General features: G+C 41.7%; 1 protein-coding gene across 1 annotated transcript in view; it reads right to left on the reverse strand.

Annotated features, from left to right (window-relative positions):
- The window catches only part of LOC142758995 (vomeronasal type-2 receptor 26-like), an 85,812-nt gene that overhangs the window by 57,281 nt on the left and 5,422 nt on the right, over positions 1-23,109 (reverse strand). Inside the window, exons 5-7 of the mRNA XM_075860767.1 lie at positions 19,933-20,056; positions 18,459-19,359; positions 10,432-10,448 (exon numbers count right to left, since the gene is read on the reverse strand). Coding sequence (XP_075716882.1) covers positions 10,432-10,448; positions 18,459-19,359; positions 19,933-20,056 — 1,042 coding nt within the window. The remainder of the gene's footprint in view (positions 1-10,431; positions 10,449-18,458; positions 19,360-19,932; positions 20,057-23,109) is intronic.

Here is a 23,109-nt window from a genome sequence, read left to right on the forward strand (position 1 = left end):
TGTGTCTATAGGTCAGATACTGATATGATGGAGCTGATAAGTGATATATGTCTATAGGTCAGATACTGATATGATGAAGCTGATAAGTGATATGTGTCTATAGGTGAGATACTGATATGATGGAGCTGATAAGTGATATATGTCTATAGGTCAGATACTGATATGGTGAAGCTGATAAGTGGTCTGTGTCTATAGATCAGATACTGATATGATGGAGCTGATAAGTGATATGTGTCTATAGGTCAGATACTGATATGATGAAGCTCATAAGTGATATATGTCTATAGGTCAGATACTGATATGATGAAGCTGATAATTGATATATGTCTATAGGTCAGATACTGATATGATGAAGCTGATAAGTGATATATGTCTATAGGTCAGATACTGATATGATAAAGCTGATAAGTGATATATGTCTATAGGTCAGATACTGATATGATGAAGCTGATAAGTGATATGTGTCTATAGGTCAGATACTGATATGATGAAGCTGATAAGTGATATGTGTCTATAGGTCAGATACTGATATGATGAAGCTGATAAGTGATATATGTCTATAAGTCAGATACTGATATGATGAAGCTGATTAGTGATATATGTCTATAGGTCAGATACTGATATGATGAAGCTGATAAGTGATATATGTCTATAGGTCAGATACTGACATGATGAAGCGGATAAGTGATATATGTCTATAGGTCAGATACTGATATGATGAAGCTGATAAGTGATATGTGTCTATAGGTCAGATACTGATATGAAGCTGATAAGTGATATATGTCTATAGGTCAGATACTGATATGATGAAGCTGATAAGTGATATATGTCTATAGGTCAGATACTGATATGATGAAGCTGATATGTGATATATGTCTATAGATCAGATACTGATATGATGTAGCTGATAAGTGACATATGTCTATAGGTCAGATACTGATATGATGAAGCTGATAAGTGATATATGTCTATAGATCAGATACTGATATGATGAAGCTGATAAGTGATATATGTCTATAGGTCAGATACTAATATGATGAAGCTGATAAGTGATATATGTCTATAGGTCAGATACTGATATGATGAAGCTGATAAGTGATCTGTGTCTATAGGTCAGATACTGATATGGTGAAGCTGATAAGTGATATGTGTCTATAGGTCAGATACTGATATGATGGAGCTGATAAGTGATATATGTCTATAGGTCAGATACTGATATGATGAAGCTGATAAGTGATATATGTCTATAGGTCAGATACTGATATGATGAAGCTGATAAGTGATATATGTCTATAGATCAGATACTGATATGATGAAGCTGATAAGTGATATATGTCTATAGGTCAGATACTGATATAATGAAGCTGATAAGTGATCTGTGTCTATAGGTCAGATACTGATATGATGAAGCTGATAAGTGATATGTGTCTATAGGTCAGATACTGATATGATGGAGCTGATAAGTGATATATGTCTATAGGTCAGATACTGATATGATGAAGCTGATAAGTGATATGTGTCTATAGGTGAGATACTGATATGATGGAGCTGATAAGTGATATATGTCTATAGGTCAGATACTGATATGGTGAAGCTGATAAGTGGTCTGTGTCTATAGATCAGATACTGATATGATGGAGCTGATAAGTGATATGTGTCTATAGGTCAGATACTGATATGATGAAGCTCATAAGTGATATATGTCTATAGGTCAGATACTGATATGATGAAGCTGATAATTGATATATGTCTATAGGTCAGATACTGATATGATGAAGCTGATAAGTGATATATGTCTATAGGTCAGATACTGATATGATGAAGCTGATAAGTGATATATGTCTATAGGTCAGATACTGATATGATGAAGCTGATAAGTGATATATGTCTATAGGTCAGATACTGATATGATGAAGCTGATAAGTGATATATATCTATAGGTCAGATACTGATATGATGAAGCTGATAAGTGATATATGTCTATAGGTCAGATACTGATATGATGGAGCTGATAAGTGATATGTGTCTATAGGTCAGATACTGATATGATGAAGTTGATAAGTGATATATGTCTATAGGTCAGATACTGATATGATGAAGCTGATAAGTGATATATGTCTATAGGTCAGATACTGATATGATGAAGCTGATAAGTGATATGTGTCTATAGGTCAGATACTGATATGAAGCTGATAAGTGATATATGTCTATAGGTCAGATACTGATATGATGAAGCTGATAAGTGATATATGTCTATAGATCAGATACTGATATGATGTAGCTGATAAGTGACATATGTCTATAGGTCAGATACTGATATGATGAAGCTGATAAGTGATATATGTCTATAGGTCAGATACTGATATGATGAAGCTGATAAGTGATATATGTCTATAGATCAGATACTGATATGATGAAGCTGATAAGTGATATATGTCTATAGGTCAGATACTAATATGATGAAGCTGATAAGTGATATATGTCTATAGGTCAGATACTGATATGATGAAGCTGATAAGTGATCTGTGTCTATAGGTCAGATACTGATATGATGAAGCTGATAAGTGATATGTGTCTATAGGTCAGATACTGATATGATGGAGCTGATAAGTGATATATGTCTATAGGTCAGATACTGATATGATGAAGCTGATAAGTGATATATGTCTATAGGTCAAATACTGATATGATGAAGCTGATAAGTGATATATGTCTATAGGTCAGATACTGATATGATGAAGCTGATAAGTGATATATGTCTATAGGTCAGATACTGATATGATGAAGCTGATAAGTGATATATGTCTATAGATCAGATACTGATATGATGAAGCTGATAAGTGATATATGTCTATAGGTCAGATACTGATATGATGAAGCTGATAAGTGATCTGTGTCTATAGGTCAGATACTGATATGATGAAGCTGATAAGTGATATGTGTCTATAGGTCAGATACTGATATGATGGAGCTGATAAGTGATATATGTCTATAGGTCAGATACTGATATGATGAAGCTGATAAGTGATATGTGTCTATAGGTGAGATACTGATATGATGGAGCTGATAAGTGATATATGTCTATAGGTCAGATACTGATATGGTGAAGCTGATAAGTGGTCTGTGTCTATAGATCAGATACTGATATGATGGAGCTGATAAGTGATATGTGTCTATAGGTCAGATACTGATATGATGAAGCTCATAAGTGATATATGTCTATAGGTCAGATACTGATATGATGAAGCTGATAATTGATATATGTCTATAGGTCAGATACTGATATGATGAAGCTGATAAGTGATATATGTCTATAGGTCAGATACTGATATGATAAAGCTGATAAGTGATATATGTCTATAGGTCAGATACTGATATGATGAAGCTGATAAGTGATATGTGTCTATAGGTCAGATACTGATAAGATGAAGCTGATAAGTGATATGTGTCTATAGGTCAGATACTGATATGATGAAGCTGATAAGTGATATATGTCTATAAGTCAGATACTGATATGATGAAGCTGATTAGTGATATATGTCTATAGGTCAGATACTGATATGATGAAGCTGATAAGTGACATGTGTCTATAGGTCAGATACTGACATGATGAAGCGGATAAGTGATATATGTCTATAGGTCAGATACTGATATGATGAAGCTGATAAGTGATATGTGTCTATAGGTCAGATACTGATATGAAGCTGATAAGTGATATATGTCTATAGGTCAGATACTGATATGATGAAGCTGATAAGTGATATATGTCTATAGGTCAGATACTGATATGATGAAGCTGATAAGTGATATATGTCTATAGATCAGATACTGATATGATGTAGCTGATAAGTGACATATGTCTATAGGTCAGATACTGATATGATGAAGCTGATAAGTGATATATGTCTATAGATCAGATACTGATATGATGAAGCTGATAAGTGATATATGTCTATAGGTCAGATACTAATATGATGAAGCTGATAAGTGATATATGTCTATAGGTCAGATACTGATATGATGAAGCTGATAAGTGATCTGTGTCTATAGGTCAGATACTGATATGGTGAAGCTGATAAGTGATATGTGTCTATAGGTCAGATACTGATATGATGGAGCTGATTAGTGATATATGTCTATAGGTCAGATACTGATATGATGAAGCTGATAAGTGACATATGTCTATAGGTCAAATACTGATATGATGAAGCTGATAAGTGATATATGTCTATAGGTCAGATACTGTTATGATGAAGCTGATTAGTGATATATGTCTATAGGTCAAATACTGATATGATGAAGCTGATAAGTGATATATGTCTATAGGTCAGATACTGATATGATGAAGCTGATAAGTGATATATATCTATAGGTCAGATACTGATAAGATGAAGCTGATAAGTGATATATGTCTATAGGTCAGATACTGTTATGATGAAGCTGATAAGTGATATATGTCTATAGGTCAGATACTGTTATGATGAAGCTGATAAGTGATATATGTCTATAGGTCAGATACTGATATGATGAAGCTGATAAGTGATATATGTCTATAGGTCAGATACTGATATGATAAAGCTGATAAGTGATATATGTCTATAGGTCAGATACTGATATGATGAAGCTGATAAGTGATATGTGTCTATAGGTCAGATACTGATATGATGAAGCTGATTAGTGATATATGTCTATAGGTCAGATACTGATATGATGAAGCTGATAAGTGACATGTGTCTATAGGTCAGATACTGACATGATGAAGCGGATAAGTGATATATGTCTATAGGTCAGATACTGATATGATGAAGTTGATAAGTGATATATGTCTATAGGTCAGATACTGATATGATGAAGCTGATAAGTGATATATGTCTATAGGTCAGATACTGATATGATGAAGCTGATAAGTGATATGTGTCTATAGGTCAGATACTGATATGAAGCTGATAAGTGATATATGTCTATAGGTCAGATACTGATATGATGAAGCTGATAAGTGATATATGTCTATAGATCAGATACTGATATGATGTAGCTGATAAGTGACATATGTCTATAGGTCAGATACTGATATGATGAAGCTGATAAGTGATATATGTCTATAGGTCAGATACTGATATGATGAAGCTGATAAGTGATATATGTCTATAGATCAGATACTGATATGATGAAGCTGATAAGTGATATATGTCTATAGGTCAGATACTAATATGATGAAGCTGATAAGTGATATATGTCTATAGGTCAGATACTGATATGATGAAGCTGATAAGTGATCTGTGTCTATAGGTCAGATACTGATATGATGAAGCTGATAAGTGATATGTGTCTATAGGTCAGATACTGATATGATGGAGCTGATAAGTGATATATGTCTATAGGTCAGATACTGATATGATGAAGCTGATAAGTGATATATGTCTATAGGTCAAATACTGATATGATGAAGCTGATAAGTGATATATGTCTATAGGTCAGATACTGATATGATGAAGCTGATAAGTGATATATGTCTATAGGTCAGATACTGATATGATGAAGCTGATAAGTGATATATGTCTATAGATCAGATACTGATATGATGAAGCTGATAAGTGATATATGTCTATAGGTCAGATACTGATATGATGAAGCTGATAAGTGATCTGTGTCTATAGGTCAGATACTGATATGATGAAGCTGATAAGTGATATGTGTCTATAGGTCAGATACTGATATGATGGAGCTGATAAGTGATATATGTCTATAGGTCAGATACTGATATGATGAAGCTGATAAGTGATATGTGTCTATAGGTGAGATACTGATATGATGGAGCTGATAAGTGATATATGTCTATAGGTCAGATACTGATATGGTGAAGCTGATAAGTGGTCTGTGTCTATAGATCAGATACTGATATGATGGAGCTGATAAGTGATATGTGTCTATAGGTCAGATACTGATATGATGAAGCTCATAAGTGATATATGTCTATAGGTCAGATACTGATATGATGAAGCTGATAATTGATATATGTCTATAGGTCAGATACTGATATGATGAAGCTGATAAGTGATATATGTCTATAGGTCAGATACTGATATGATAAAGCTGATAAGTGATATATGTCTATAGGTCAGATACTGATATGATGAAGCTGATAAGTGATATGTGTCTATAGGTCAGATACTGATATGGTGAAGCTGATAAGTGATATGTGTCTATAGGTCAGATACTGATATGATGAAGCTGATAAGTGTTATGTGTCTATAGGTCAGATACTGATATGATGAAGCTGATAAGTGATATATATCTATAGGTCAGATACTGATATGATGAAGCTGATAAGTGACATGTGTCTATAGGTCAGATACTGACATGATGAAGCGGATAAGTGATATATGTCTATAGGTCAGATACTGATATGATGAAGCTGATAAGTGATATGTGTCTATAGGTCAGATACTGATATGAAGCTGATAAGTGATATATGTCTATAGGTCAGATACTGATATGATGAAGCTGATAAGTGATATATGTCTATAGGTCAGATACTGATATGATGAAGCTGATATGTGATATATGTCTATAGATCAGATACTGATATGATGTAGCTGATAAGTGACATATGTCTATAGGTCAGATACTGATATGATGAAGCTGATAAGTGATATATGTCTATAGATCAGATACTGATATGATGAAGCTGATAAGTGATATATGTCTATAGGTCAGATACTAATATGATGAAGCTGATAAGTGATATATGTCTATAGGTCAGATACTGATATGATGAAGCTGATAAGTGATCTGTGTCTATAGGTCAGATACTGATATGGTGAAGCTGATAAGTGATATGTGTCTATAGGTCAGATACTGATATGATGGAGCTGATTAGTGATATATGTCTATAGGTCAGATACTGATATGATGAAGCTGATAAGTGATATATGTCTATAGGTCAGATACTGATATGATGAAGCTGATAAGTGATATATGTCTATAGATCAGATACTGATATGATGAAGCTGATAAGTGATATATGTCTATAGGTCAGATACTGATATAATGAAGCTGATAAGTGATCTGTGTCTATAGGTCAGATACTGATATGATGAAGCTGATAAGTGATATGTGTCTATAGGTCAGATACTGATATGATGGAGCTGATAAGTGATATATGTCTATAGGTCAGATACTGATATGATGAAGCTGATAAGTGATATGTGTCTATAGGTGAGATACTGATATGATGGAGCTGATAAGTGATATATGTCTATAGGTCAGATACTGATATGGTGAAGCTGATAAGTGGTCTGTGTCTATAGATCAGATACTGATATGATGGAGCTGATAAGTGATATGTGTCTATAGGTCAGATACTGATATGATGAAGCTCATAAGTGATATATGTCTATAGGTCAGATACTGATATGATGAAGCTGATAATTGATATATGTCTATAGGTCAGATACTGATATGATGAAGCTGATAAGTGATATATGTCTATAGGTCAGATACTGATATGATGAAGCTGATAAGTGATATATGTCTATAGGTCAGATACTGATATGATGAAGCTGATAAGTGATATATGTCTATAGGTCAGATACTGATATGATGAAGCTGATAAGTGATATATATCTATAGGTCAGATACTGATATGATGAAGCTGATAAGTGATATATGTCTATAGGTCAGATACTGATATGATGGAGCTGATAAGTGATATGTGTCTATAGGTCAGATACTGATATGATGAAGCTGATAAGTGATATATGTCTATAGGTCAGATACTGATATGATGAAGCTGATAAGTGATATATGTTTATAGGTCAGATACTGATATGATGAAGCTGATAAGTAATATATGACTATAGGTCAGATACTGATATGATGAAGCTGATAAGTGATATATGTTTATAGGTCAGATACTGATATGATGAAGCTGATAAGTAATATATGACTATAGGTCAGATATTGATATGATGAAGCTGATAAGTGATATGTGTCTATAGGTCAGATACTGGCAAAGGCAAAGGATATCACGTCCCACCACATGCTCCACCCTGCCTCTAACCATAACACTGACCCCCTCCATTTGAACTCTCTTTGAACTCCACAATGAACTCCTAACCTACTCCCTCCTAAGCCTGTCATGGAGGCCTCCCCTTGCTGTCTTTTAGGAGGCAGTGCGGCCTCTGCTTTCTGCCATTTTTTTGTGATATCATCATCTGGGAAACCTGGGATGACATCCAATATGTCCACCACTAGAGCCTCTACTGGTCCTTCACTGCACATCTACCTAGCAATGCAGCAATATGGGGGGGGGGGGGGGGGTGACGTTTATGACTTGTATACAGTCCGGTAATTACAATGACTTCTGAAATGACGCTGCCACCGACTATTTTCACCTGCTTCGGACAACAATGTCCCCACAACTGTAACTCCACAACAGATCTATGCTCCCGAACATGTCTGTAGAAGTCAATTAGGGTCTTCTTACTTGGCCCGACGTGGGCCGTGTAAACAATTACCGATCAACAAGACAGCTTGTTGATCGGCACTCGTTTGCTCTTTTAACAAGGAGCTATGCTCATTACTACTATCGCTCATCCCCCATACAGTATTATCATGTCGGCAGCGCGTCTCCGTTTACACACCAAGATGTGCTGCCGAAAACGATGATATTTTAGACTGCTTGAACGATACAATCAGCCGATGAACAAGCGTTTATTGGCCCATGTAAAAGGGACATGTCAAGTAAATTTTCCTGGAAGATAAAATGAAGCTGTTGATGCAGAGATGTTACCTCTACAATGTTTTTTTTTAACCTTCTTTTTATTGAAACATTTTTTTCAAACAGCTAAGTCTGTTGGGAAAACAGAAGGAAAGAAGGGAGGGGGAACACTGCAATACAATCAGCAGTCTTGAGGATCATTTAAATTTACAGTAAATACAAATTAGACTTCATCAAGTAGTTGTAATGTCCATGGCCGGGGGTCATCGTTCAGACTTACCCCTTGACGTCCCCGGCCATGAACATCTCTCTTCACGGCGTCAACTCCCTCCAGGGAGATGCCGGCACTCACTTCCGGGTCCTCAGACTGATTCCCGCAGGGCACGCGCGCCCCACGCGTGCACAGCCTTAAAGGGCCCGTACGTGTCCAGCTGTCACCCATCAATTATTAGCCCAAATAGCTGCTGGACTATAAAAAGGGGCTCTGCCCACTGGTTCCTTGCCTGATCATTGTTGTATACCTAAGTTTGTCTTGCAAATGGTATCCCAGTGTTTTCCAGTTCCCAGTGTTACCCGTTCCTGCTGCCTGTACCCTGTATCCCGTGCTTCTATCTACAGTGAAAGTCAAGTCGAGTCTTCCACTGCATCCACGGTGCTACCTGCTGAGAAAGACAAGTCACGTCTTCCGCTGCATCATTGGTGTCACCTGCTGTGAAAGTCGTGCTCCCGCTACTGTCTACATTGCCTCAGGTACCCGTTCTGAACTTTAGACATTGTTTTGTACCTTGTTGGCCATCTGCTACCCCGCTACGCGGTACGGCCCAGTGGGTCCACACCCCACGCCGTGACAATAGTTAACCTAACTGGTCAAGTCGGGTAGGTAGAGCAGGGTTGGGGAAGGGAGGAATGGTTGAGGAAAAGAGAAAAGAAAACAAAATAACTTTAATTTTTATCTCGATGTGCTTTTGAAAGAAACAATGAAGATGAAACATTCACATTTTTAAATTGTAAGCAATTTCCCCATCCCCATTGAATTCTAATAAAACATAAACAGGGATGGAGATGCCCGCAGGAACCGGCTGCACATCACCACCCCCGTCATAACAGTGCTCATCGTATATATGCGGGGACAGGAGAGAATTAGAAGGACATAAAGAATAAGCATGGATCTCGCTCACACCAGAAAACCATCAGGATCCTGACCACATCTCACATGGGTAAATTCCCCAGGAGCACCTGTTCTTGGAACCAGACCGTTGGTTCAAAGCATTTCTTTATTTGCATTTGAATGTTTTGTGGGAGCAATGAAATGAAAGTTTCCCATGTTTAAAACATTTTTTGGACCTGTAATTCCTTCTGGAGAGAGGCCTCTACCCAGTCCATTGTTAGTAGATAGGATAATTTATCCAAGAATAATTTAAAAGGTGGGGGCTGATTGGCAAGCCAGGTTTGTAATATGGCTTTTGCCCCTGCCGCCGCCACGTAGTGCCACAGTTTGTGTGCTCCAGGGGTACATCTGTGAATTTCAGGGTCCATGTACCCACACACTGCCCACTGTATCGTATCAGAGACAAAGGCTGCGAGGTGAGTAGTAGTGAATGTGCGTATGCGGGACCAAAATGTACGAAGGTGAGGGCACGACCACAAACAATGGTAGAGTTTGGCTGCAGGTGCTTGACATTGAAAGCAACACGATGATTCATAGATACCAATTTTATGTCCCACTCTCGGGGTCAAATAAGACCTGTGGGCAATCTTAAGTCGCATTTCCAGGAAACGAGCAGGGGGAAGAAATGTATGTGCCTGTTCTAGAGCCGCAATATTGTGGTGTGGGTTAGGGTCCGATCATCATTCTGCATTTAGTTAGAGGAGTCTGGGATTGTGACTAATAAAGGGGAACATAAAGGAATTGGTAATTTCTAGATATTTGGCCCTTTGAGGAGTTTGAACTGGAGAAGTTTAGGCGCAAATAAGGATTCCATTCCAGGTCTGGTTGTATATAATTGTTGACTTGAAGAAAACTAAAGTAGTCGATGGGGAACTCTGAATATTTAGAGCGGAGTTCTGAAAATTTAATTGTCCTACGGTCATCCTTATGTACAAGCTGTTTTAGGGTGGTGATACCTAGCATGTGCCATCTGTGGAAAATTGCCCATGGATTACCATCTTGAAAATGGTTATTACAGATTAGTGGTAAGTAGAAAGATAACAGAGGAGAAAGCTGGTGATGGCGCCTGACTTTTTGCCAAGTGGCAAAAAGCAGCGAGTTAGCTCTAGTCTCGACAGATAAACCCTCATATGGAAGGTACAGGAGACCCGACAAAGCCCGTCAAGAAAATTATCTGTAGTCCAGAGTGTATGAGGAATAATGAGAGGTGTTCCCAAGCCAGTCCGAGACATAACGGAACAAGGTCGTCAGGTTATAATGTCTAATTTTGGGGAAATTAATGCCCCCATTGGCTCTTGGTTGATGTAAAATCTGGTAAGCAATGCGGGATCCCCCCCCCCCCTCACACACACAAATGTCCTGTATAGGTAGTTAATACATCTTTTGGGGTGAGCTATATTGGGAGGGTGTGGAAGATATATAGGAGACAAGGGAATTCCGTCATCTTAAGAAGATTGGCCTTCCCTAGGTATGAAAGGGTGAAATGTTTCCAATTTGAGAGAGTCTTTTCTAATTCCTCTATATAACATGCTCTATTAAGTCTGTCAAGTTGAATCGCCTGAGTGTTCCATTGAAATGGAAAGGTGGCTGCCCAAAGGGGTTTAGAAGGCCTATTAAGATAATATTCCGATAATCGGCCCACCCGGTCTAGTTCTTCAAGGAGGGAAGTTAATGTCCGTTTAGGGCCTGTGACTACCAACATGATATCATCTGCAAAAGCGGCTACTTTTAGTTCTAGGTCCCGTATAGTAAGGCCCTGAAAAGTCGAGGTCTTGGAAAGGTGACGTAGGAAGGGGTCAATAGAAAGATTAAATAGAAGGGGGGAGAGGGGGCATCCCTGCTTGGTACCTCTAAAAATATCTATAGGGGGATAATTATGCCCATTGACCGCCATACAGGTCGCCACCCCCACTCGAAGGGACTGGATGAATCGGGTAAAAATAGAACCCAACCCCGTACGAACCAGCACCACATCCAACAAAGGCCATGCCACCATATCAAATGCTTTCTCAGCGTCGAGACTTACTAACATAGTCACTGGTTGTGTAGAGTCCTGTGCCAAGACCGTAGCGACTATTGCAGATCTGATATTTTTTATACAAGTCCTACCCCGTGTAAAACCAGTCTGAGTATCAGACAGAAGATCAGGAAGGAAGCATTGCAACCTATCCACCAGTATTCTGGCCAGTAGCTTATAGTCATGGTTAAGTAACGAGATAGGATGGTATGACTGAGTCCAGGAAATATCGTTGTGAGGTTTTGGTAAAAGCACTGTGTGCGATTCCGTTAAGCGGTCAATGAGCATGGAATGCAGAAACGCTTGATTGTATGAATTGGTCAGAAGAGGAACCAGCTGAGGCGCCAAGATTTTATAATATTCTGACGAAAATCCATCTGGACCCAGAGTTTTCCCATTGGAGGCTGTCGAAATAGCTTGTCTCACCTTTTCCTCCTGTATTTCTGCATTGAATAAAGCTTGTTGCTCTACCGAGAGGGAAGGCAAATCAACCGTGTCCAGAAAGGAGTTAATGTCTGGGGGAGAGGCCGGGGCCGCCCTATAATGATCTTCATAGTAATCAGCAAAAATGTTGCTATTTCTATTGGGTCAGTAGAGACATTTCCTGTAAGGGGGTTACGTAAGGACATAATAGGTTTATAGGGATGCTTCTGTTTTGCGAGGGTCGCAAGTAGTTTACCGGATTTATTGCCCCATCTGTAAAATCTGTTATCCGTGGATTTAACCTGCCAATTTGATTCTGTATGGATAAAAGTGTCTAACAAACGTTTTGCAGTTTGGTAAATCTGTTGGTCGAGTGGGGTGGAATCATCTATGTATGTTCGTTGGGCCACTAGTAAATCCTTGTACAGGGCATCAAAACGGGTTTTCCATATTTTCCACTTACGGAACAGATATCCTATAATATGCCCTCTCATCACTGCCTAGGACGTTGCGGTATATTTTCCACATGGGGGAGTTATCATCTAGGTAGTTGCACCAATGCAGGCGGAGATATTGTTTGAATTACCTCAGATTCTGCCAAGGTAGCGGGAAATCGCCATATTCTAGTCTTTGGTGAGGAGTGTGAGAGTGATAGTGTCATGGTGATCGGGGCATGATCACATATGGTGATGGGGCAAATCCGGGAGGAAGAATGGGAGTCGAACAAGGACGTTGAAATCAGAAAATAATCTATGTGAGAGAATGAATTGTGAGCAACCGAGTGGCAGGTGTTTTCACGCGCTCCCTCATCCAGTACTCTCCAGGGATCGCATATGTTGAGCAAATCCATGAAGAGCGCAAGTGAGGAAGTGGCAGACTGGGATTGAGTGGTGGAGGGGGACCTATCCATGTTGGGACATTGTACCAAGTTGAAGTCGCCCCCGATAATTAGGCTATGTCTAGGAAGACCCAATATCAGTTGAAGAATTTCTGGATAGAATGCCTGCTGGTCATGATTTGGAGCATAGATATTAACCAACAAATAAGGGATATCAGCTATATTTACATGTAAAATGAGGTATCTACCGTGGGAGTAACTTATTGAACTTATACCGCTTGCCCTTTTTAAAGAGGATTGCCACCCCCCTTGAAGTGGAAGAATGTGAAGCCGAGTAGCAATCAGATAACCAAGGGGCCATCAATCTGCTCTGTGTGCCCGATCTCCAATGAGTCTCCTGTAAAAAGAGAATGTCGGGTGAGAGCCGTTTAAGGTGATTGAGCACCTTCTTCCTCTTCAAAGGTAAGTTTAAGTTATCCACATTCCAGGAGAGGAATCGGATATGGGGGGAGGTGTGATATGTGTCAGGAAGGTGTGCATGCTGGGTACTCATCCCATGTCTCGAATCTGGATCCAGGTCAGATTACAAAACATCCGGCTGCACCCCGTGGTACCAGCAAGCCGCGTTCCAAGCCTAATCTCAATGGTGTGTTTAGTGGCGAGAACCATGCCCTTAGTCATCTGCAAGAGAAAGGAGTTTAGCACAAGCGAAAATAGTAAATACAAAATAAACATGTAAACAGCATCGATAGCGAATCCGGGTTTGGGTAGCAACATATTCATCATCAAAGATATAGAACAGCTATAAGTAACAATTTTAAACTATATAAATAGTAAGCACATGTCCATATGCCACGTAGGCGAGCATTCTCTTTCCAGAGATGTGATTCACTCTGCACCATTCTCTTCCAGGCGAAGTCTTCTTCTAGCCTGTGCGGGGTCCTCAAAGATGAGTGTGTGGTCACCATCCTGCACCTTCAATTTGGCTGGGAACAGGAGTTGGAACCAAGTGTTCCTGTCGTACAGTATATGACAGATAAGGGCAAAAGCTTTGCCTTTCTGGGCGACGACTGCAGAGTATTCCTGGAATATTAGGATCTTATCGTCATGGATGAGTAAGTCCCTCTTTTGTCTGTAGGCCATTAGGACTTTCTCCTTTATCGCCCAGTGAAAGTATTTGGTCTGTTATCCCCCGCAATTTGCCCAATTCTTGGAGGGCCCAATCTGTGTGCCCTTCCTATCATGAGTGGGTCACCGCCAAGCTCAATATTCAGAGAATTATGGAGGTCTTTACAGAGATAGTCCAGCAGTTTTTTTCAACGGTCACCTTCTCCGGGATGCCCACGATACGCAAGTTGTTTCGTCTATCCCCGTTCTCCAGGTCGTCCAAGTTGTCTCTAAAATCTTGATTAGAGGCTTGAATTCGTCGTACATTTTCCTCCAGTACTGACATTGAGGTGTCTGATGTTACAAACCTCATTTCCAAATTCGCAATGTTTTGAGAATGCAACATAAGTTGTGCCAGAGCCACATTAATGGAAGTGTGCAATACCTCCAATCTTTTGTCAAAAAGCGGCAACAATATTTTAGAGACCTCTTGAGCTACCAGGGTGGCTTGGTGGTTGTCCATCTCGCCGCTGTGATGTGGACTATATTGTGGAGACAATCTTGGTGGCATAATGTCCCCACCTGTCCGCAATTCTGGTGAGAACTGTGATCGTGATGAAGATGCTTTGGCAGACGAGGATTTGGGAGCCTGCTTGTCCCCTTTGGTGCTGCTTTTGGACTTTTACATGGCGATAGGATGGGGAAGTCCGATGACAGAGAAAGCTGAGATCGGGTGTATCTCCCTTCTGTATGTTTCGTTAGGAATTTGTCCATGATACAGTCCCCAAACCATGGGGAGAAGTGAGTCCGTCTATGGAGCTCTGTAGGTGCAAGCAGAGGGCTATGATGGGGAGGCTATCCAGTAATGTGTCACATATTTATTGAGGCATTAGGAACAGAGTGCTGCGATCCTAAGCATGTGAAATCATGGTGAATACAGGAGGGCCGCGCAGATCCACCAGCGAGTTATAGTAAGAAAAATGAGCATACGTTCAGCAGTGTCTACAATGTTTTTTATATCCATTCATAGGAAGCAAATCAATGATCCATACTGAGCCATCCATAGGATCATCCACTAGTTTACTTTTAAAGCTCAACACATGCATATGGTTTAACTCCTTGGACACGCAGCCATTTCTCAGAATTTTATTTTTGTTTTCTACTCTCTGCCTTCCAAAAGCCATTATTTTTTCCGTCGACATAGCCATATGAGAGATTTTTATTTTTTTTTTTCAGGACAAGTTGTCGTTTTTCACCCGGATTATTTAATGTGCTATATAATTTACTGGGCAAATGGAAAAAAATATTTGTGGATGGAATGGGAAAAAAACAACATTCTCACCTTTGTTTTTTGGGTTTCGTATTTACGACCAACATCCATCGATAAAAACGGGATCAGAAGTAGCGCCTCTGAGCTATTTGTCGCCATTTTCTGAGAGCCATGACTTTTTTATTTCTCCGTCGATTGAGCGGGGCGAGCTGTAGTTTTTATTCGTACAATTTTAGGGTACATGAGACTTTTTAATCACTTTTTATTCCATTTTTTTTTTGGAGCTAAGTTGACCCTAAAACAGCAATTTGGCAGTTTTAATTTTGCATTTTTTTTCTTACAGCATTTGCCGATATATTGTAATAGTCCAGACATTTATGGACGCAGCGATACTAGTTATGTTAATTTTTATATTTTTTAACATTACTTTAGAGCAGGGGTCAGCATCCTGTGGCATCAGTGCCAGAGCCGCCACGTGGAGCATGATTTGCTGGCACACTTTCCTCCCCCGGTGTTCAGTGCCATTATGTGCTTGTCAGCGTTGAACACAGGGAGAAAGAGCAGCACTTTATTATGTGCTTGGCAGCCCTGATTACCAGGAGAGAGAGCTAATCTTCATTGTGTTTGTCGCTACTGAACATTTGGCAAGCACACAATGCAGCACTGCTCTCTCTCTCTCCATGGGATCAGCGTAGTCAAGAGCATAATTAAGCACTGCTCTCTCCTGGTGGTCAGCGCCACTTGGATAGAGTTCAGTAATTGCTCTGTAAAGGGAAAAGTTAGCAAAAGTTGGTAGCTTTCTCCAATGTGGTCCCCCTACCTCAAGCTGGTGTTTAGTAGCCACGGTCTCTCCTATGTGAACTCCCCAAACTGATGTACAGTAGCTGCTCTATCTCCTGTGTGCAATTCCCCCTAGCTGGAGTTCAGTAGACGCTATCGCTCCTGTGTGCAATTCCCCCTAGTTGGTGTTTTGTAAAGAAAGTCAGGGACAAGAGTCACACATAAATTTAAGTTTAATTAACTGATTAATTGGTTTATGTCACAAATGTGGTAATAGTTTGTCTTATATGACTTTCATGTTTGCATGGCACACAGAGTACTTCATCATTGATTTTTTTTTCTATCGGCACGCCATTCAAGAAAGGTTGCCTACACCATCTTTAGAGAAAAAAAAAATATTTGTACATAAAAATAAAATACATTATTTAACTCTACTTTACTTTTTTTTTATGTCACCCTAAGGAAATTAAACCAGCGATTCTTGGAGGATCACTTGCATAATGTACTGCAATACTAATGCATCACGATACTGACAGTGTCCTGTGAAGCCCTGCCGGAGGCTTCATGGGGGCACAAAGATGGCAGACTTGGGAGCCTTCATTAGGCCCCTAGGCTGCCCTAACGACCATCAGCACCCTGGGGCACCACGTCGGAAGGGGCCACCCCCTTATCTTAATGGCTTAGATGCCACAGTTGCTATTTACCATGGTTAAATAGGTGGAATCAAAGTGTTCTTCATTTCTGCCCGTTGCAGTGGGGTGTCAGCTATAACATACAGCCGACACCTGCTCAGTATGGAGTGTGTTCAGCCTGTGAGCGCACACAATACTTCCCCTTGGTGGCTGTCAGTTACGTGAGATGTAGCCAAGGGGTTAAAGGAATAATCCGGAAAAACTGATACATTGTGTTAAGCATAGTGCAGGGTATGAGGGGGCGCAGAATGACATAGGGATTCATAGAACACCAAAGAACCCATATTACCAAATGTAGCTACACTGCTATACAAGAGACTTCCTCTCCACGCTGCACAGACTTGTTGAGGATGAGCATGAAAATATTCTATGAAATGCACAGAACGTTAGGATTAAAAAGAAAACAATATAGATGGGGGTGCAGGGATAAGAAAGATGGGAAGTTCTGTGCTATCTGCACTGATAGGGAGGGACATGGTGTAACCATCAGAGATTTGTTGACATATTTCTACTACTACAGTACCTGAGAGCACCCCCTCCCTCGTCACATCCTCTGTGGACTCACGGCTTCATTCAAAAATACTCTTCTGTGTCTATTCTCATGCGGTTGAGTATGTTCCGTAGTTCATGGGAATTTACAGTATATGGCTGGAGCATCGGTTTCCCTATAACATGTCTTCTATTCTGTCACGTAGGGTTCGTGGACCCACAGGGCCGTACCGCCTTGACGGTATGGCAGCTGGCCAACAGGGCGCAGGTCAGAGTCTATAGTTCATATAGGGTAACTGTGGCAGCTCGGACAGTAGCAAGGCAGCCTTGGCTGGAACTAGGCAGCAGGTAGATGTCAGGCATGGAGTAGCAGGACAGGTGTGGTATACAGCACAGCACGGCAACAGCTCAACACGGCACTAGATCAGGATACAGGTTACAGGATACAGTAACAGGGAACACTGGGAGCAGGAAACACTAGGGGACCATTTGCAAGACAAATTTAGGATACGACAACAACGCTCAGGCGTGGGAGGAATGGACTGAGACCTTTTATAGCCCAGGGTGCTCTGGGAGCAATCAGCTAAATCTCCCACATGCATGTGCTCCCGCTTCTTGAGTCTGGACTGAGCTCGCGAGCGTACCCTGGTGGTCACTGTGGAACAGGACAGCCAGATGTGCAGACATCTCTGGATAGAAGGGAGTCGACTGGATGGAAGGAGTTCGTGATCAGCAACCACGGACGTTACATATTCATAGATGAGGTCGGACATGTGTGAATCTCATAACAAATCCTAAAGTGGATTAATGGAGTAAGGATTTCAGAATATTTTTCTCACAAGGATTTGGTAATGGCCCGTACAATGAATGTTTCTACAGTTCTTATATTATAAGCTAAGGCTTTGTACAGTTATAGCTACACAACAGTCCGGCATATCTTTACCTAAAAAACCTATTCTTATAGTTTACTAAGAGCTCTCGACTATTCCTCTCGGGCCTCAGAAGTATGATGTAACATTTGGGGAGGAAGATGCAGCTCAGAAGTCCAGCGCCGGAAGCCAAGATGGCAAATATCTGCACGGCTACAGTGTATTTTCCACTGGTGCTGAGATAGGCCGGGAGGAACGAGATCCAGACACAGCAGAAGACCAGCATGCTGAAGGTGATCAGTTTGGCCTCATTGTAGGTTCCTGGAAGGTTCCTTGCCAGAAAGGCTACTAAGAAACTGATTATTGCCAAAAAGCCCATGAACCCGAAAGACACGTAGAAGAATAACTTATGTCCTTCATTACACTCTAATATTATCTTATGGTTTTCTAATTGAGTGTTTAATGTTGGGAAAGGAGGAGACTTGTGAAGCCAAACAGAACAAATTACAATCTGCAGCCCGGAGCAAAGTCCTACAACGTTACGTGGGATGGTAGGTCCCAACCATTTCCTCAGAGGACTATTCAGTCTGGTGGCTTTAAATGCCAGGATTACCATGATTGTCTTAGCCAGGACTGAGGAGATGCTGATGGAGAATACCACACTGAAGAATGTTTGTCTCAGGAGGCAGGTTACTGTAGATGGTTGACCTATGAAGACCAAGCAGCAGAGGAAGCAGAGAATGAGTGAGACCAACAAGATGTAGCTGAGCTCCCGGTTAGTGGCTTTGATGATTGGTGTTTCTTGATGTTTAGCAAACATTATTAAAATGCAGACAGTTAAAACTGAGAAGATGACAACTATCATGACCAACATGATCCCCAATGGTTCCTCATATGTCAGAAATTCTATCACTTTTGGGATGCATCGATCCTTCTTATCACTGGACCACTGGTCAGGAGGGCACTTAAGGCATTCACTGGCATCTAAAATAAATTAAGAAGTCCATTCAGATATAGATAAAATTAAAGTTTGTGATGTGGGTAGAAAATCAGTGCATTTAATTTGCCTTCATATGAGTATTACAGGAAAAGTAGAGGAAAAAAACTCTTTATTGGGGCGCCCCCGTGCTGATATGGATTCATAGTCAGTTTTCAGGAACAAATATTTTATTCATATTGTCTAAAATCAAACAATGTGAAACGCGTTTCGACTCCACAACGGCATTTTCCTCAGGCATATAAAATTGTCTAAAATCACATCTCTATAAATACACTCTCATAATTAAATTGACGCCCAGTTAAAATGTGAGGGGTAAGGGTTCATTGTGGGTGTGTTTGTAAAAATTGCATTTGTATTATTTTAACTCATTTTGTTTCTTGGCAATTTGCATTTTAAAAATTAAAAAATTTTATAATTTATTTTTGTTTTATTTGAGTATTGAAACTTGAAACTGCTTCATGAGGTTCATACAACTATGGTTTGTCTAAATTTCTTCCATTGTTCCTTCAGATCAAGTTAGCAAACACATGAGTATATAATGGAGCAGCAGATGTTACCTGTGTCATTGGCTACCTCACCCACAGAACAGGGGAGACAGTCATAGCAGCAGACAGGCTCTCCTTGTCGTGGCATCTTCCTGTGCCCGGGCTGGCACTGGACACTGCAGACAGAACTAGGCAACTAGAAACAGTAAAGCTCAGGAGATTATTGGATGGGAAAAACCATGTCAATATATTTTTTTATTAGTTGGTATTTTTATGACTAAAAAAAACAACAACAAGACAAGATCTGTGGTGCTGTCATTAGTAGAGGGATGGAGCAATGACAGAGGAGGATGGAGCAACCTGGCAGGCCTTGGAAGAGCCTAGTATGGGCAAGTGAGAGACAGAAGGAAACCATGCACCAGCATGCCGTTAGGAGAGAAGCCAAAGAGCTCAGATAAGTGGGTGTTTTGGCGCTCATGTGAGAAGAACAGGAAAATTATGTGGGGTGCAGAAATATTTGTTATTAAAGATCCGTTGATCAAGGCGGGCTTGCCTTTTGCGATAAGTCAATAGATGGCTTCTGAGGTTGGGTGCCATAAAGTGACATAGGTCTGTGCAGAGCGGAGGCAAAGACTGCTGTGGTGTGTAGGGCAGGGGTAGGCCGGTGTAACAAAGCAGATGGTGAGAGAGATCACACTACACATATAGTCTAGTCTAGTGAGTACAAGCAGGGCATCCCTGAAGTGGTGCTGGTGTCAGAGAATTTTGCTGAAGTGGTTACTCTGGTAAAGTCTGCAAGGAGCTGTGGAAATAGTCAGCCTGGTAGTGGGTACTAGGAGCGAATGAGCGGTACTGTGCTCAAACCCAGGGAAAGTCTGTAGTGGGCCTAGTAAGGGAGTTTGGAGTGTTCCGTGAACAGGTGGGGTTGGAAGGAAGCTATAATAGGTCAGGGTCTGCCCTGGAGGCCTATCATGTGGCCTGGTAATTCTAATCCTAGGAAAGGCTAAACAACTGAATAGCCATAGTATTAGGTAGTGGTAGGTGACCCTTGAAAGCAGGGCCCCAAGGCTAACTGGATCCTCTCGTGAGAAAAAGTGTGTAGGGCTGTGAGAAAGAGGGTAGGGCTCTAAGAAGGAGCGTACGACTCTTAGAAGGAGGGTAGGGCTCTGAGACGGAGGGTTCTGCTGTGAGAAGCAGGATAGGGCTGTGAGAAGGAGGGTAGGGCTGTGAGAAGGAGTGCAGGGCTCTAAGAAGAAGGGTAGGGCTAAGAGATGGAGGATAGGGCTGTGATAAGGAGAGTAGGACTGTCAGAAGTAGGATAGGGCTGTGAGGAGGAACGCAGGGCTGAAAAAAGTAGTGCATGGCTGTGAGAAGCAGCGTAGGGCTGTGAGAAAGAGGGTAGGGTTGTGAGAAGGAGTGTAGGGCTAGGAGAAGAAGGGGAAGTCTGTGAAAAGGAGAGTAGGGCTGGGAGAAGGAGGGTGGGGTTGTGAGAGGAGTGTAGGGCTGTGAGAAGGAGGGTAGGGCTGTGAAACAAAGGGTATGGCTGTGAGAAGGAGCTTTGGGCTGGAAGAAGGAGGGCAGGGATGTGAGAAGGAGGGTAGGGCTGTGAGAAGGAGCGATGGGCTGTGAGAAGGAGGGTAGCACTGTGAGTAGGAGGGTGGGGCTGTGGGAAGGAGTGTAGTGCTGTGAGATGGAGGGTAGGGCTGTGAGAAGGAGGGTAGGGCTGTGAGAAGGAGGGTAGGGTTTGGAGAAGGAGGGTAGGGCTGTGAGAAGAAGGGTAGGGCTGTGAGAATGAGCTTTGGGCTGTGAGGAGGGTGGGGCTGTAATAAGGAGCGGAAGGCTGTGAGAAGGAGCATTGGGCTGTGAGAAGTAGGGTAGCACTGTGAGAGAAGGAGGGTAGGGCTGTGAGAAGGAGGGTAGGGCTGTGAGAAGGAGGGTAGGGCTGTGAAAAGGAGGGTAGGGCTGTGAAAAGGAGGGTAGGACTGAGAGGGAAGGAAGGGCTGTGAGAAGGAGCGTTGTGCTGGGAACAGGATGGTAGGGCTGAGAGAAGGAGTGTAGGGCTGTGAAAAGTAGGGTTAGGCTGTGAGAAGGTGTGTTGGGCTGGGAGAAGGTGGGTAGGATTGTGAGAAGGAAGGTATGGCTCTAAGACGGAGGGTTTGGCTGTGAGAAGGAGGGTATGGCTGTGAGAAGGAGCGTAGGGCTATGGGAAGTAAGGTAGGGCTCTCAGACGTTGGGTTTGGTTGTGAGAAGGAGGTAAGGGCTTTGAGAAGCAGGGTAGGACTGTGAGAAAGAGAGTAGGACTGTGAGGAGGGTAGGGCTGTGAGAAAGAGGGTATGACTGTGAGAAGGAGCATAGGGCTCTGAGAAGTTGTGTAGGGCTATGAGAAGGAGCTTAGGGCTGTGAGGAGGAGTGTAGGGCTGTGAGAAGGAGGGTAGGGCTGTGAGAAGGAGGGTAGGGCTGTGAGAAGGAGTGTTGCACAGTATGAAGGAGGGTAGGGCTGTGAGAAGGAGGGTAGGGCTGTGAGGAGGAAAGGGCTGTGAGGAGGAGGGTAGGGCTGTGAGAAGAAGGGTAAGGCTGTGAGAAGAAGGGTAAGGCTGTGAGAAGAAGGGTAAGGCTGTGAGAAGAAGGGTAAGGCTGTGAGAAGAAGGGTAAGGCTGTGAGAAGGAGGGTAGGGCTGTGAGAGGGAGTGTTGCGCTGTGAGAAGGAGAATAGGGCTGTGAGAAGGAGGGTAGGGCTGTGAGAGGGAGCATAGTGCTGTGAGAAGGAGTGTTGGGCTGTGAGAAGGAGGGTAGCACTGTGAGTAGGAGGGTGGTGCTGTGAGAAGGAGGGTAGTGCTGTGAGATGGAGGGTAGGGCTATGAGAAGGAGGGTAGGGTTGGGAGAAGGAGGGTAGGGCCGTGAGAAGAAGGGTAGGGCTGTGAAAATCAGCTTTGGGCTGTGAGAAGGAGCGTAGGACTGTGAGAAGGAGCATTGGGCTGTGAGAAGTAGGGTAGCACTTTGAGAAGGAGGGTAGGGCTGTGAGAAGGAGGGTAGGGCTGTGAAAAGGAGGGTAGGACTGTGAGAAGGAGGGTTGGACTGGGAGAAGGTGTGTAGGGCTGGGAGAAGGTGGGTAGGGCTGTGAGAAGGAGGGTAGGACTGTGAGAAGGAAGGTAGGGCTGTGAGAAGGAGCATAGTGCTGTGAGGAGTGTAGGGCTGTGAGAAGGAGGGTAGGGCTTTGAGACGGATGGTTTGGCTCTGAGAAGGAGGGTAG

Source organism: Rhinoderma darwinii, chromosome 4, assembly GCF_050947455.1.
Source record: "Rhinoderma darwinii isolate aRhiDar2 chromosome 4, aRhiDar2.hap1, whole genome shotgun sequence".
NCBI classification, from domain to species: domain Eukaryota; kingdom Metazoa; phylum Chordata; class Amphibia; order Anura; family Rhinodermatidae; genus Rhinoderma; species Rhinoderma darwinii.